This window comes from Martes martes (genome assembly GCF_963455335.1).
Source record: "Martes martes genome assembly, chromosome: 9".
In the NCBI taxonomy this organism is placed as follows: Eukaryota; Metazoa; Chordata; class Mammalia; order Carnivora; family Mustelidae; genus Martes; species Martes martes.
In genome coordinates this window covers 120,396,395-120,411,770 of record NC_137896.1, presented here as the reverse complement: position 1 = coordinate 120,411,770, position 15,376 = coordinate 120,396,395, and the positions used below count along the sequence as shown (strand labels likewise).

Genomic DNA, 15,376 nt, shown 5'->3' with positions numbered 1-15,376 from the left:
CTTCTGCCCTCACATACATATTTTTCTGAAAGAAATTATTTCCTCATTAACACGATTAAAAATGCATTAAGAACAGACAAGTATTTTTTCAAAGATCACAACCAAAATCATTAAATTATAGAGTTTATGCAGAGATAGTCAACATATAAATGAAGAAGATGGGGGGAAAACACCTATCTTCTAGAGTCATAAATGAAAAATTAACTTCTCCATATATTCGTAGTCAAAATTATTAGAGATTAAATTACAGATGGAGGAAGCAGCAGAGAGACTATATATAGCTTTATTTATAATAGTCTTTACCAAGAAAAATAAACATTTAATGAAAGAAAAAAACTATAGAAAGTTTATAGTTGGCTCAATTTTCACAGAAAATTTAAAATATTTTTAAAATTGTAGCCTACAAAAACCCAAAAGTGAATAAATTAACTACATCTCCGGCCATATTAAACAAAAAAAAAAGGAGAAAAGTCATAATAACGGTGGCAAAACATAGAATATACAATTATATTTATAGAGAGACATTAAGGACATAGAGACATGTTTATGATATAATCATAAGGGAAAGAAGCAGGTCACAAAATTGTGTTAGATTTTAGAAATGAAGATTTGAATGAATTATACTACTTCTCTGCACCTTTAAAACTTTCTGTATCTCAAAAGTATTTAACTATGAAATGTATTTTGTCAGGAAAAAAAAATACAAAGTGCTAGCATAACAGAAATCATTTAAAAAATTCCGTTTTTACCTTTTAAACTGTTAGGACTTCCACCTTTGGCTAAGTTGGAGTAACAGGAGCCAGATTTATTCCCCCATCCGAAACAAACAAAAAAATCCAAGTACATTAAACTATAGTTTTTGATATTATCCAGACTCTGCTGCATGGAGAGGGAGTCCAAAAGGAACCAGTAATCTCCCTGAGTTGAGCCCATGGAGTTGGGAGTCCAGGAAGGCCCAGGCAACTCGAGGTCTCAGGGCACAGGACCAGAGAAGAGAGAGCCACAAGGAACTGCAAGGATGTGCACAGGGTCCCACTCAGGTTTTGTGTGTGCGTTTGTGTGTGCATGCACAACAAACCAAGGCCAGGGAAAACCACCTGGAAAGATTATACTGAACAATCTACAAAGTTCGCACAGGGCCAACTTCTCTTCCCACCAGCCAGAATAGAAAACCTCATGATTCATGGGGTGTCAAGTAAGATACTCAGAAGAGTTTTGTCTCAGTAGCAGACAAAATAAGCCCTAACCTTTGCTCTTATCTCTTGACATATAAGACCCAAAAGAATTAAACTGTCTCCATATAACCTAACTACAACCCAGATAAAGGTTGAAAATATTTAAAGGGCTTTCAGGGGTACCTGAATGGCTCGGTTGTTTAAGCATCCAGCTCTTGATTCCAGCTCAAATCACGATCTCAGGATCGTGAGATCGAGCCTTACTTCAAGCCCCTTTGTCAACTCCACTCCGGACATGGGGCCTGCTTAAGACTCTCTCTCTCCCTATTCCTCTGCCCTGCCACCCCCTCTCACATGCACCCACTCTCTTTTCCTCCCTCTTAAAAAAAAAATCCAGCACCTAACAAGGTAGAATTCACAAGGTCTGGGACCTGGTCTTTTTTATTACCAGGCATGCAGAGAGGCAAGATAATAAAACCAATAACATGGAGTAAAATCTGTCATCGAAACCAACACAGAAACACACAAATGATAAAATGAATAGTTGAGACATTGAGACAATTAAAAATTATACATTTATTCCGTATGTTCAAAAAGCTAGAGGAAAGCTTGAACATATTAAGTAAAGTCAAGGACAATATAAATAAAACAAAAATCAACTTCTGGAAACAAAAACTACAATGTCTGAGATGAAAAATATACTAGATGGGATAGGAGAGATATTAGACATTACAAAAGAAAAAAATTAGTGAACTTGAAAACATAACAATGGACACTGTGCAAAATGAAATCAGAAAAAAACTGAAACGATGGCAGATTCACTCCAAATTGACATTACAATTCAAAGCAAATCAAAATGTCAATATGCTTTTTGGAGAATTGACAAGCTTCTCCTAAAATTTATATGGAAATGCAAAGGATCCAGTGTAGCCAAGACAGTTTTGAAAAAGAGAGCCAACTTGGATGACTGTCATTTCAAAAATTACCATAAAGTCACATCAGTCAAAGGGGCGCCTGGGTGGCTCAGTGGGTTAAAGCCTCTGCCTTCGGCTCGGATCATGATCCCAGGGTCCTGGGATTGAGCCCCGCATCAGCCTCTCTGCTCGGCGGGGAACCTGCTTCCTTCTTTCTCTGCCTGCCTCTCTGCCTACTTGTGATCTCTGTCTGTCAAATAAATGAATAAAATCTAATTTTAAAAAATTTTTAAAAAAATGATTTAAAAAAAGTGACATCAGTCAAGACAATAAATATAGCATTCGTACAAGTATGGACATAGGGAGTACTGCAACAACCTAAAAATCCAGAAGTAAATTGTTAATATTATGGCCAGCTGATGTTTTTAAAACGATTGTATCAATAGCTGTTAATAAGCATCATCCTGCCCAGAAAGGAACAAAGTACCAATAAATGCTACAGAATGGTCAAACCTCAGAAACATTATCTAAGTGAAAGAAGCCAGACCCAAAAGATCTCATGTGATTACATTTATATGAAATTGCTCCAAAAATGCATACCTGTCAAGACAGAAAGCAGATCCATGGTTGCCTGAGGCTGGGGTAGGAGAGGGGAATGACTGCTGACAGGCACAGGGGGACATGCGGGGAATGAAAATGTCCAAACTGGACTGTGCTGATGGTTGCACAGCTCCATAAATGGACAAATCATTGAGTTGTGCAGTTCGGTGGGTAAATTTGAGGCTGTGTAGGTGACACCTCAGTAAAGCTTAAAGAAAAAGGACAGGGAAAGAAGAGCCCACAGAGATGACTGAGGCATGGACAACAAAACTCTTCTCATTTTTCATTTCACACGTGTTTGTTTTGCCTTTTCCCCTTCCTAACTTATTTTTATTACACAAGTAATCTGTCATGTATGTTCATGTATATTTGTGCACTTAAAAGCCATGTAAGGGGCGCCTGGGTGGCTCAGTGGGTTAAAGCCTCTGCCTTCGGCTTGGGTCATGATCTCAGGGTCCTGGGATCGAGCCCCACATCGGGCTCTCTGCTCAGCAGGGAGCCTGCTTCTCTCTCTCTCTGTCTCTCTCTCTCTCTCTGCCTGCTGCTCTGCCTACTTGTGATCTCTCTCCCTCTGTCAAACAAATAAATAAAATATTTTTTAAAAAATCCATGTAAGCAAAAAGAATAGAAAAAAAAATTATACATAATCCTGGAACCCAAATCAATATGTTAGTGAGGCATTCTTGCAGACTTATTTTATGTTTACTTCTCTGTTCATACTCTAATTTCCTGCCTTATTTTGAAGAGACTGAAATGTTTTCCCTGCTCTATTGAATAGGCTGTTTCTAATTATATCATGACAGATCCTTGTGGGAGTGGGGGGTCCTCTTTTGTAGGGTTAATACATTTATAGTATAGTCACATAAATTAATTTACCTCAATTTGCAGGAATGGTTCCCCAAGGTGAGGCGAACTTCGCTCCATCTCTGAGCCCCGGGAGCTCCATGGTGCCGATGCCAATCCCTCCTCCTCAGAGCTCTCTGCTCCAGCCAACCCCGCCCTCGTCTGGGTACCAGTCACCAGACATGAAGGCCTGGCAGCAAGGTGCAATGGGAAACAACAAGTAAGTAAGTTTTTGTATATGAGCGTCCCTGGTCTCTGCAGCACATAAGAACAGTCGTGCTGTGACGATCGGAATAGAAGAGTACTGGGTACTGCCGTTTGCAAGTTCATGGAACTGAATTTTACGTGATAGCAAAGAGAAATAATGACTTCTGAATCCTTTAAGTTTCAAGTCATTTTTAAGGTAAATTTGTATGTTTACAGTGCAGAAAAGTGGTCTAGTGGCCCCCAACCTCCCATCCCACTGTCAGCACACCTGAAGAACTTGATCATGTGTGTAACAGAGCTTCCCTGGGACAGAGGTAGAAATGGGTACTTTTTAAAAAAAGCATTATTTATAAAAACACTTAAAAAATCCTAAAAATCTAAAGCAAGAATGGCTAAATATCAGAATTCACTAGAGCCTAAACAGTGGGCACGCAGGCTTCACCCCTCTTAGCATGTTTGAAAGATCTCATGGCAACAGCAGAGGTTTTGAGACTTCTCAGGCTGTTCTGCCTCAGCCAAGCTCTTTGAATCTCTAGACTTTCAGTGGCCTCATCTTGCCCATTCTGCTTAGAATTATCTCACTAACGTCATTTTCCCCCCAATCCTGGCTGCTGAACTTTTCACACTTCACTTGAGTTTTATAAGGCTTTTAATTAGGTTGTGTCTTGGTTCTAATGACAGGGAAACCGTTTGATCTGACAACATAATAAGTGAGGCAGTTAAAGTTGAAAACTTAAGACCATATTCTCCTAAAGTTCACTGAAAGGTGAGAGGAAGTCTTCCCGTTAGAGAACTGTGGAACTCTCAGTGAGGACTGTGTGTAAGTTAGGTAGAAATGAAACTGTCTATGTAACATGCAAGAAGAATTTAGACTCCTAATATGTTCTAATCCCAGCTTCCTAAATTCACTTTAGATTCTACGGTCCATGATTATCGTGATTCCTTTACAGGCACTCCCCACTCCTTGGCCAGCTCTCCCTCTGCTGCACTTGGCCGTGCTAACAAAATGCTTCCTAATGAAATCCAGCTAAACTCTAGCTCCATGCCCACATCTGAGCATTTAAATGTGTCTTGGAAAATACACAGTCCCGCTGACAGTTCTGCTCCCCTTTACAGTTAAATACCCTAAAAGACTCTCAACACTTCTTCTCCTTCCCTTGTTGACCAGTTGGGCTTTCATCCCCACCACTCTAGCAGCAGTACTCTTGTCCAGGTTGTCAGTGTCCTCCACAATGCCGGGTGCGGTGACTGCTGGTAGCATTTGCCATACTTGAGCATTTATTCTTTCTTGATGCTCCTCCTTCATTTAGTTTCTGCAACAGCTTTCTCTCTTGAGAAAGTCACTCTCACCCTGTTTCTCAGTGTCCTCTGCTGGATCTTCCTCATCTCCCCGAGCTCCATTTGAGGGCCTCAGAGCTCATTCTGTCTACTTGCTCCCTTGGTTATGCTGTCCACTTATGGCTACACATCCCTATCTCAGTGTCTGTGACTCCCCAGTTTAAATCTCCAGCCCAGGGACATGTGGGTGGCTCAGTCAGTTAAGCGTCTGCCTTCAGCTCAGGTCACGATTCCAGGGTTCTGGGATTGAGCCCTGCCTTGGGCTTCTTATCCAGCAGGGAGCCTGCTTCTCCCTCTGCCTGCCACTCCCCCTGCTAGTGTGTGCTCTCTCTCTCTCTCTAACAAATAATATCTTTTAAAAGACAAAGTCTGTAAATCTCCAGCCCAGACTTCTCCCCTGAACACCATACTGTATGTATAACCCCCTAATCGCTATCCCACTCAGAAGTCTAATAGGCCTCTCTGGCTCACCGTGATGAAATCTGAAGGGGTGTCCCCCCCCCACCCGAAACCTGCTCCTCTCCTGCTGTTCCCCGTCTCAGTGAACAACAACTTCATTCTCCCAGTTCTTCAGAAGAAAACCTCTTCTCTCATATCCCACATCAGACAGCCCATCAGCAAATCATATCAGCCTCTTAGCTCTCCCTTCTTCCCTGTCCCATGTGCAAGCCGCCATCATCTTTTTTCCAGACTGTTGAAGGAGCCTCCTGTCTCCTTGCTTCAACCCTTGTTCCCGGGCAGTGTAATCACGTGGTAGCCTGCGTGATGCTTTTCAGACATGAGCAGCATGGCAGTCCTTTCCTCAAAACTCACCAACTTACTCAGAGTGCAGAATGGGGCCTGAGAAGCCCACATAATCCTGTTCCTGGGTCCCTTTCTGACCTCAGCTGCTATTCCCATCACTCAGTCTGCAGACTGGTGTCTGTTTATTCTTCTGTTCCTCACATGTGCCAAGTACATTGCAAACTCAGGGCCTTTGCGTTTTTAAATCCCTCTGTCGGAATGTTCTTCTCCAGTGGCCACATGGTTTGCTCTCTCACACTTCAAGTCTCTCCTTAAATGTCACCTAATTAGACATAGATATTAAATGTCACCATATTAAAGCTCTCTGATCATCATTTCTAAAACAACAGCGGTTTCCACCCCCTCGTCCCTTTTTTCCCTTCTATATTTCTCTTTATAGTACTTAACACCCGACATTGTGTGTTGGTCCTTTTGTTTATGGTCTGTCTCCTCCAACTATAATATAATCATCCTAAACACAGGACTTTGTTTCTGTTTACTTGCGTATGTCCATCCTTTAGAACGGGTGAGCACTTACTGTACATTTATTGAGTGAACGAGGACAAAAATTCCCTGTCCTGCCTCAGTCACCTCTTGGGTTTGGATTCAAATGTGGGCTTGAATTTTTGTTGTACTTTAACAGTTTTTGTGAACTTTGACTTTACCAAATCATTTGAAAAGAAAAAAAAAAAAGTTGTCACCAAATCTCAAAGCATTCACATTTGCTTATTTGCTTCATGTGTAAAGGCTTATTAGTCGACACAGGTAGCATGGATTTGTGACCCCTCGCTGTTTCTCTTGCACAGTGCAGGGTACCACAAGGAACAGGGGAAACTGCCCTTGCTGTCAGGTTACCAAGAGTCCAGTGGGTGATGGCAGTAAAGGGACAGAAGTAACACATGAAACAAAGAATCATTTAGTAGAATGATGTAATAGAGTTCAGAGACTGTGTAATGTGATTCTTTTTCATGATCTCTCCAGTCGCAAGAAAAATAAAGGGTTAAACCAAGCCTCTTTGTCCTGAACAGTGCAGGTTTGTGTGTAACACTAGTCGCTAGGGAGAGTCTGAGCGCTTATTAGCATTTTAAAGGCTAGCAAGGCCTGTTGTTTAACCCTTTGTTTTTAGACTTATATGACCTGGAGCACCTCCCTGCTTGTTAATAATACCTCCAATACCTATGGAAGCCACTTCAGGCCGTAGTCTTCATCCTTACCTTCTCCCACACCGTGATTTAGGGGCTTCCAAATTCCTGGTGCTAGCCGAAAAAACTGTAGTAACTGCCATGGGGCTGACCAAGAAAGCAGAGGGAGGGAGGTGAACTCCACCCCACGGTCATTTCTGAGACCTAGAGCAGTGACTGATGCTGCAGAGGGCTTGGTCTTCTTCCCGTAGTGGAGGAAACTAAAATGGAACTGTTGGCAAGAGCAGTTTGAATGAACTTAAGCTAATATAAGTCCCAAGTATAAATGTGAAAAGAAATTAAATCTTGAACTTTTTTTCACTAAGTATGACATCATTGCAGTCCTTGAAGCTTCTGCATGCATTAACTTACAGAGCCCTGAGCTGAGCCTCCGCAGGGCTGATTTATGGATCAGTTGACAAATGAGCATTGTCTGGGGCAGAAATGTTCTCATTAGGAAATGGGCAGCGAACTAATGGGTTTTTCCTCACCTTTAGTTGTGGGGGCACTGCCTCACAAGCATACACACTGTACAGACGTTAATGGTTCAAAGATGTATTACTGACCATTTCCTAGGCATATAATTTTCTTTGAGCATTTGTGTTTTATAATTACTTGGGGAAAATTTGCTGCTTTTTTTTTTTTTTTAAATTTGCTGCTTTTCTTCAGACATGATGAATAGGCTGTTTCTCAGTCTGTTAATTTTAGTGTGATTACCTTAATCTACTGGAAACGATAAATGTCAGTACATCCTGTTTACCTCCCAGGAGCGAGCAAGAAATATAGGAATAGATAAGCCATTGATGGGGTAAATAATTTTTAGAAATCAAATTCTCCAGAATTAACCTTAAAATAGGTAGAATTTTACCAGCAGTTTATTATTTAACAACTGATAATCATAAAACATTTGGTGTTTTGTAGAACTTACAAAAGACACAATTCATATCATTTTCCTTAGATGTGTATATATATATATATCATTTAGAATTTCGGAGTTCAAATATAAAGTTTCAAGTTGTATTTACTTGCTGTTTATTCCATACTATTCTACCTACTAAGAGAAAGGCCAGACTATACCAACAGTCCAGAACGAGGCCATAAAGAAGGCAGTCAGTAAAACAAGCCCTCTGAAAAACATAACTGCATTTTGCTTCTGGAAAAGACATAAAGCTATGTTCTAGCCTGAGAAGACCTTTGGAACCTTTAAAAACATTACGTTTGCCAAATAAAAATATCTGGTTATATTCCTCTTAGTTTATAGCATAGTGAAAACAACCAGAAGCTGAATCCTTGAGAAGCAACAGCATCTCTAGAACATTGAATAAAGGCCCTTGAGTATTAATGTGCATAAAAAGTTAGAAATGTGACTTTCTGTGCCCACCTTCAGAAACTGATTCATTAGGGCTGGAGTAAGGCCTGGGAGTCCCAGTTCTCAGAGTCTCAGGAAATTCTCTTCAGGTGGTGTTTTTCTATAAATAAGAAGCAGTCCATACCTCATCAGTTGACAGCACTGAGTAATAATAACCCATGTTCATAATTCACTCATCACCAGATATTTACTGAGTGCTTGCCATGTGTCACTTATTACTAGAGACAAGGAATGAGTGGAACAAGATAGTACTGTTCTCCTGAAGTGTTAGTCTAAGAAGATGTACGAGCAATCAAAATATAAAACTCCATCATTGAATCATTGATTTCTTTGTTCATTCATTCATTGAGCAGTTATTAAACATATATCCCAGGCATTTTGCTTAAATAGAATATTCTTGGTTTAGGAAGATAAAATGATATAAAAATTTTTAGAATGATTTTGATTGTTAAGTGAGTGCATTTCAGTTATCTGGAAGATGTACTTATGTGGAAAACTTTTTTTCTTAATTATTCAGCTAATTGGAATTTCACAACTCTGATACGAAGCCAGATAATTGTAACTTAAGATGAACTCTTTGTAGCTATTAAATCCTTTGGGCAGAGTTCAAAATTCTGAATTACACTCAATTTCTATATATTGTAATAAGATGAAGGTCTTACACATAATTTAAGAATGTAATGTCTTTTCTGTGGAGTTTTATCTAATACTTAAGAAACAGAGTCCAGTCACGTTACGCCCATGTTCACGATCCGTGGATGTAATTGGGCTTGTTTTTGAGTTAACAGTGTGTTCAGTCAAGCTGTCCAGAACCAGCCCACGCCTGCGCAGCCAGGAGTGTACAACAATATGAGCATCACCGTGTCCATGGCAGGTGGAAACACAAATGTTCAGAACATGAACCCAATGATGGGCCAGATGCAGATGAGCTCTTTGCAGATGCCAGGAATGAACGCTGTATGCCCTGAGCAGGTAAGTGGCACAGCTGGCACACTCGCCACACACACACACACACACACACACACACACACACTCTCCCCCTCCCCCTCGACCATACCACAGGTCATTCCTCCAGGGAAAATCGGGTATGTTCGGTTACTTGTCAAAAATGACTGCACTGGGTAGGGATGTGTGTCAGTTATTTCTCAGTAACACTAGGGGGAAAGACGCACTTCTTTATGATTTCCCACCATCTTTCGATAGCTACTACCTCCTAAGATATACAATGGAAATTTTGACAGACCTTGTAAGATTTTAGTCTCAAAAGAGATTGTATTGTTTTAGATTTATTATAAAATGATACAGGGGCACCTGGGTGGCTCAGTTGGTTAAGCATCCAACTCTTGATCTCCACTCGGGTCTGGATCTCAAGGTCATAAATTCAGCCCCTGCGCTGGGCTCCACGCTGGGCATGGAGCCTACTTAAAAATAAATAAAATAAAATGTTACATATAATACATTGGCTTGGAACTTACCCCTTTACATTCTGAACACATTTTCTTCACTTTTTCCTTCCATTTCAATAAACATTTATTCAGTACTTACTATATACAAAGATAGCTCTGTGGGAGGTAATATTAACAAGTTGGGGAGACACAACATAAACAAAGATCAGTTGACTAATAGATCAGTTGACAAAACCGCTGCGTTAAGAGACAGACCTCCATAGGACCGTAAATATTTGTGTCATATTAGGGATATGTGCAATTAACTACTGAGGGTTTAAAGGAAAAACTGCATGATTAGGAAAGCCTTCTGGGAAGGTTTGCCTGAAGAAAGAGAATAGAAAAAAACATTCAAGACTTGTTGTCACAGCATAACCTTAGCAAGGGATAGAAATTGAAAAGTCTCATGAATGTTAAGGGGACATTGATATTATATTTAAAGCAGAATTTATGTGGTAAGCTTTTTAGGCATGCTATAAGCCATCTAAATGTTTTAGAGTTTATCCCGGAGACTCCTAAAGATTTTTAAGGATAGAATGACTGAATGACTAAATTCAAAATGATATTTAAGAAGATCATTGGGGTACCTCCCTGTAGTTACTGTTCTCATTTTCAGCAACCACAAAGTAGACTGTGACCATGTAGCCATAATTTGTAGCAAGTCTTAAAAACATGTAAACCCTTATTACCTTTTCTATAGAATGCCTTTTTGATGTGAATCTTTTTTAGAAAACTTTCTATTCCCCAGATACTATATAGAAAGTCCCTAAGGAGTTTAACAGGGAAAAAAAACAACTTAGTGATTCATTTCTTATAGCAAAATAGAAGACCTAAATAGTGTTGTATCTTGTCCTTGTTCTTATTGTTCAGTTATTAGAATTTTTCGCCATCTCCAGCAGATTAAAATAATGAAAAATATAATGAATTAGGTAAAAGAATATTACACTTAAGCATATTTCTTATTTAGTTGGGTCTTGCTTTCTTACTCAGTTCGACAGTCCGCAGCTTTTAATTGGAGTGGTTAGCCCATTGACATGTAATGTGATTATTGATGTTGTTGAATTTAAATGTCTCACAATTTGGGGGGTTTTGTCTCATCTTTTTTTTTTTTGTTCCATCTCTTGCCTTTCTTTGGTTTAATTGAACATTGTAATTCATGTTATCTCCTTTGATGGCTTATTAGCTATATATAACTCCATTTTGTTATTTTAGTGGTTGCTTCTGAGCTTAGAGCGTGCATCTCTCACATAGCATCATGTCCTTTCAGGCACTGTGAGAACCACCTGGTGTATAAAAACCACACAGCTCTCAACTTCCATTTCTGCCCTCCTGTGCTGTCGTTACCATACATATCGTGTCTACATCTGTCATATACCCGACATACTTCTACTTTAAACTGTTCCTTTTTTTTTTTTTTTTTTTTAATTTAAAGAAGCACTTTGATACTTACCTGTGTAGTGATTTACAGCGGTCTTCATTCCTTTGTGGAGACCCCAGTTTCCAGCTTGGTATCATTTTCCTTCTGCCTGAAGGTCTTCCTTTAACATTTCTTATAGTCGGCCACTGCTGAATTCTTTCAGCTTTTGTATGACTGAGAAAGTTTTTGTTTTACCTTCATCTTTTTTTTTTTCACCTTCATCTTTGAAAGGTTTTTCTTCCCAAATTTTAGGTTGATTTTAGTTTTAACTTCAGTACTTTAGAGATGTTGCTTCACTGCGGTATTTCTGATGCCTTATCCGCTGGCATTTTCTCTTTGTTCCTCTGTATGGGATTGATTTTTCTCCCGCTCTGGCTGCTTTCAAAAAATGTTATTCTCTTTGTCACTGGTTTTAACCAATTTGATTACAAGGTGCCTTAGTGATTGTTTTCATGGTTCTTGTGCTTGGAATTCATTGAGCTTCTTGATTTATGAATATATAATTTTCATCAAATTTGGAAAACTATTGACCATTGTTTCTTCAGATACTTTTTCTGTCACCACCCACCTCCTTTCCTTCAGAGACTCTTAATTACACACAGACACACATTATATTAGATTATATTATATTCCTATATACATATTATATATACATATATATACAAGTTGGCCACTTGAACTTGTCCCACAGCTCACTGATTCCCTGGGTTTGGGGATCTTGGGGGGAGGGGTGCAAGGTCAGTCGGTTTTTTCTCTGTGTCTTTTATTTTAGATACTTTCTATTGTTGTAGCTTCCAGTTCATTAATCTTTTTTTTTTTCTTTTTCTTTCTTTCTTTTTTTTTTTGCAATGTCTGATCTGTTCATTTCATCTGGTGTATTTTTCATCTCAGGTATTCTGCTTTGCTCTCCAGAAGTTCAGTTTGGACTTCTTTTATATCTTCTGTACCTCTAACATGTTTAACCTTTCCGCTCCTTGAACATCCGGAATACAGTTATTGTAATAACTGTCTTAATATTCTCGTGTGTCAGTTCTATCATCTGTATCATTTGGCGGCTGGTTTCAATTGATTGACTTTTCATTATGGGTCATATTTTTCAGAAAATTAACATGGTTTAGTAATTTTTTATTGAGTGCCAAACATGTGAATTTTACCTTGTTGATATTCCTACTTTCTTGAGCTTTATTCTGGGAAACGGTTCAGTTACTTGAAACAGTTTGATCATTTCAGGTCTTGCATTTTTTGTTCAGTGGGACCAGAGCAGTGTTCAGTATATCAAGCTCATTTTACTTTGCTACTGAGGCAAAGCCTTTCTAATATGCTACTTGTTCTTCACTCTGGCTGGCCAGATTGGGACCTATTCTCAGCTCTGTGTGATCTTTGGGAATTTTTCCATCAACATCATTTCTGGTGACTCTTTCCTCTGCTTTGGGTAGTTCCCCAAAATCTATGAGCTGATCAGTACTAAGTTGTAGACACGAGGGGACCCTCTGCAGGTCTTCAGAGCTTTCTCTCTGCATAGCTCCCTCTCCTCTGATATTCCGCCCTGTGAATTCCAGCTGCCTTGGCCATCTCAGACTTCCAGCTGCATCATCTCAACTCAGGAAGCCTGCAGGGCTCTGCCTGGGTTCCCTGTCCCTACACTGGCTGCAGCCTGGAAATTCTCTGCATACTGTAGGCTGAGGCAATTGTAGGACTCACCTCAGTTATTTCCTAGCTCTTAGGGATCACTCTCCTTCACTGGGTTTGTCTAATGTCTCGAGTGCCTCTGTTTCATATAACTTATCCAATTTCTTCATTGATTCAGGCAGAGGATAAATCTACTTCCTATTACTGAATCTTGACAAGAAATAAAAGTCTTTTGCTGATTAATTTTTGTGTGTGTGATTTTAACTTTTTATTAAAGTATCATGTAAGAATATACAGAAAAATGTACAACTCTATGAATTTTCACAAACTGAACACATCTTTAAAGCTACCATTCAGATCAAGAAACAAAACATTAGGGGCGCCTGGGTGGCTCAGTGGGTTAAGCCTCTGCCTTCGGCTCGGGTCATGATCCCAGGGTCCTGGGATCGAGCCCTGCATCGGGCTTTCTGCTTGGCGGGGAGCCTTCTTCCCTTCCTCTCTCTCTGCCTGCCTCTCTGCCTACTTTGTGATCTCTGTCTGTCAAATAAATGAATAAAAGCTTTTTTAAAAAAGAAAGAAACAAACAAAACATTATCAGCAGTACCCCAAAGATTCTCTTCATGCTCCTCTTCATCCCTGCAAAGGGAACCACTATCCTGACTTATGACAACACAGTAAATTGCTAAGCTTTTTATTTCTGCTACACCCTATTTTCTGTCAGTGAGATTATTTTTCATGGAAGAATTTGGTCTTCATCTTAAACAACTAGCTTGTAATTTGGTCTTGTACTTATCTTTAATAGATAAATGATCCAGCACTGAGACACACAGGCCTCTACTGCAACCAGCTCTCATCCACTGACCTTCTCAAAACAGAAACAGATGGAACCCAGGTCAGTAAGAAAATTCAAAACCCAGAGCTGCCAAATGTACTCTAGATACACAGGAAACTTTGTTTAACATCGTGATTAAGAGCCTGACCTTGGGAGTCAGACCTGGGTGTGAGTCCTGGCTCTACTCTTCTTAGCTCTGTCCTCCTGGGCATGTTAGGGAACTTCCCTGAGCTGCTACCTAACCAACAGAACTAACAAGATACCTGCTAATAGGATTGTTGAGAAGGTTAAGTGAGATAACTTTTCGAAAGGTTTAATCTGGTGGTAAAATAGGATAAAGGGATCACGAATGGTGGCCACTGGTTGTTATATAGTAAATAAGCACAATTCTCAAACTCATGTATAATCAAAGTACCCCAAAAGATCTCAGTAAATTCAGACAAAATAGAGTGCCTGCTGTGTACTCTGCCTCCTTTTAGAAGTTTGTTTCAAAACAGTACAGATAGCAAGGCTGGCTACTGTCCTATATTAACCTAAATTTAGAGATTTGGGATGTTTTAGTTCACTTCAGTAACTTTGATTTAGTCTTTAGTCTCTTAATAAATACATATTTTTAAGATATTCTGCAGGCATTATGGTAAGGTGGAGATACAAGGAAACATGAGACATGTTTGCCCTTTAGGTGAACTATGGGGAGAAGTGAGGAAGGAAAGTTTCATTTGTGAAATGCTTTTAATTTGCCTGGCACTGTGCTAAGCACTGTCTGCTTTATCTCACGTGAGCCTCACTATGACCCTACGAAGGAGGCAGTATTCCTTTTGTTCACAGATGAAGAAAGAGAACCAGAGGAGATTTAACTACATGCACAATTCACAAAGCTAGAAATGGCAGAGCTGATGTTCAACTCCGGTATTTCTAACACTGAAGTTCATGCTCTTTCTGCCATACCACTTAGGGCCTGTTGAAAAATAAAACATGTAGACATAGACACATTAGTTGTCACAGAAAGAAGGCAAACTCAAATTTATGTTACAAGTTTCAAGAGCCGTAGTGTTCAAAGAAAGGAGAAAATGCTGTGAGGGTCAGAAGAGCATTTCCACAGGAGCTGAACTGGGCCTTGAGCACAGTTGGCAAGGCAAAGTGAAGGAGAAAGTGTCAGAGGCTGGAGGAGGGAGTGAGCTTGCAAGTCTAGGAGACTGGAAGTAGACGGCACGGAGACAGGGAAACAGTAATGTCCTAGCGTGGTCCTGGGAAACCAAATCCACTGAAGGTAAAGGGTTTGTAATCAAATTTTATAGGAATTAAAATTGGTAAAGTAGATTGGGGCAGGTTTCTGGGAGCCTTGAATGCTAAAGTTAGGGTTTGGATTGAGTCCTACAGATGAAGTGTCACCCTCAGAAGGAACAGTGATACAAGCACCGGTTCAGGCTTCATCTTGAGGAGGTAGAGGGATAAGAGGAGTGGTGGATAGTCTCCTCAGAATCAGACAGACCGGCTGGGAGCCATGTCTCTAATCGGAGCCACAGGAAATAGGATCTGAGTCCTGTGAGGGTGAAGAGGGGATTTTTGTGATGAGGAAAATGAAGTCTTCATTAGAAAGTTTCCAGAGTCTCACTCCTGCAGAGACATATACTGGGCAGCTC

General features: G+C 39.9%; 1 protein-coding gene across 3 annotated transcripts in view; it reads left to right on the top strand.

Moving 5' to 3' along the window:
* The window catches only part of NCOA1 (nuclear receptor coactivator 1), a 180,579-nt gene that overhangs the window by 160,519 nt on the left and 4,684 nt on the right, over positions 1-15,376 (top strand). For all 3 annotated transcript variants that reach the window (XM_080812671.1, XM_080812670.1, XM_080812672.1), the window contains exons 18-20: positions 3,578-3,752; positions 9,199-9,382; positions 13,704-13,793. In XM_080812671.1, coding sequence (XP_080668797.1) covers positions 3,578-3,752; positions 9,199-9,382; positions 13,704-13,793 — 449 coding nt within the window. The remainder of the gene's footprint in view (positions 1-3,577; positions 3,753-9,198; positions 9,383-13,703; positions 13,794-15,376) is intronic.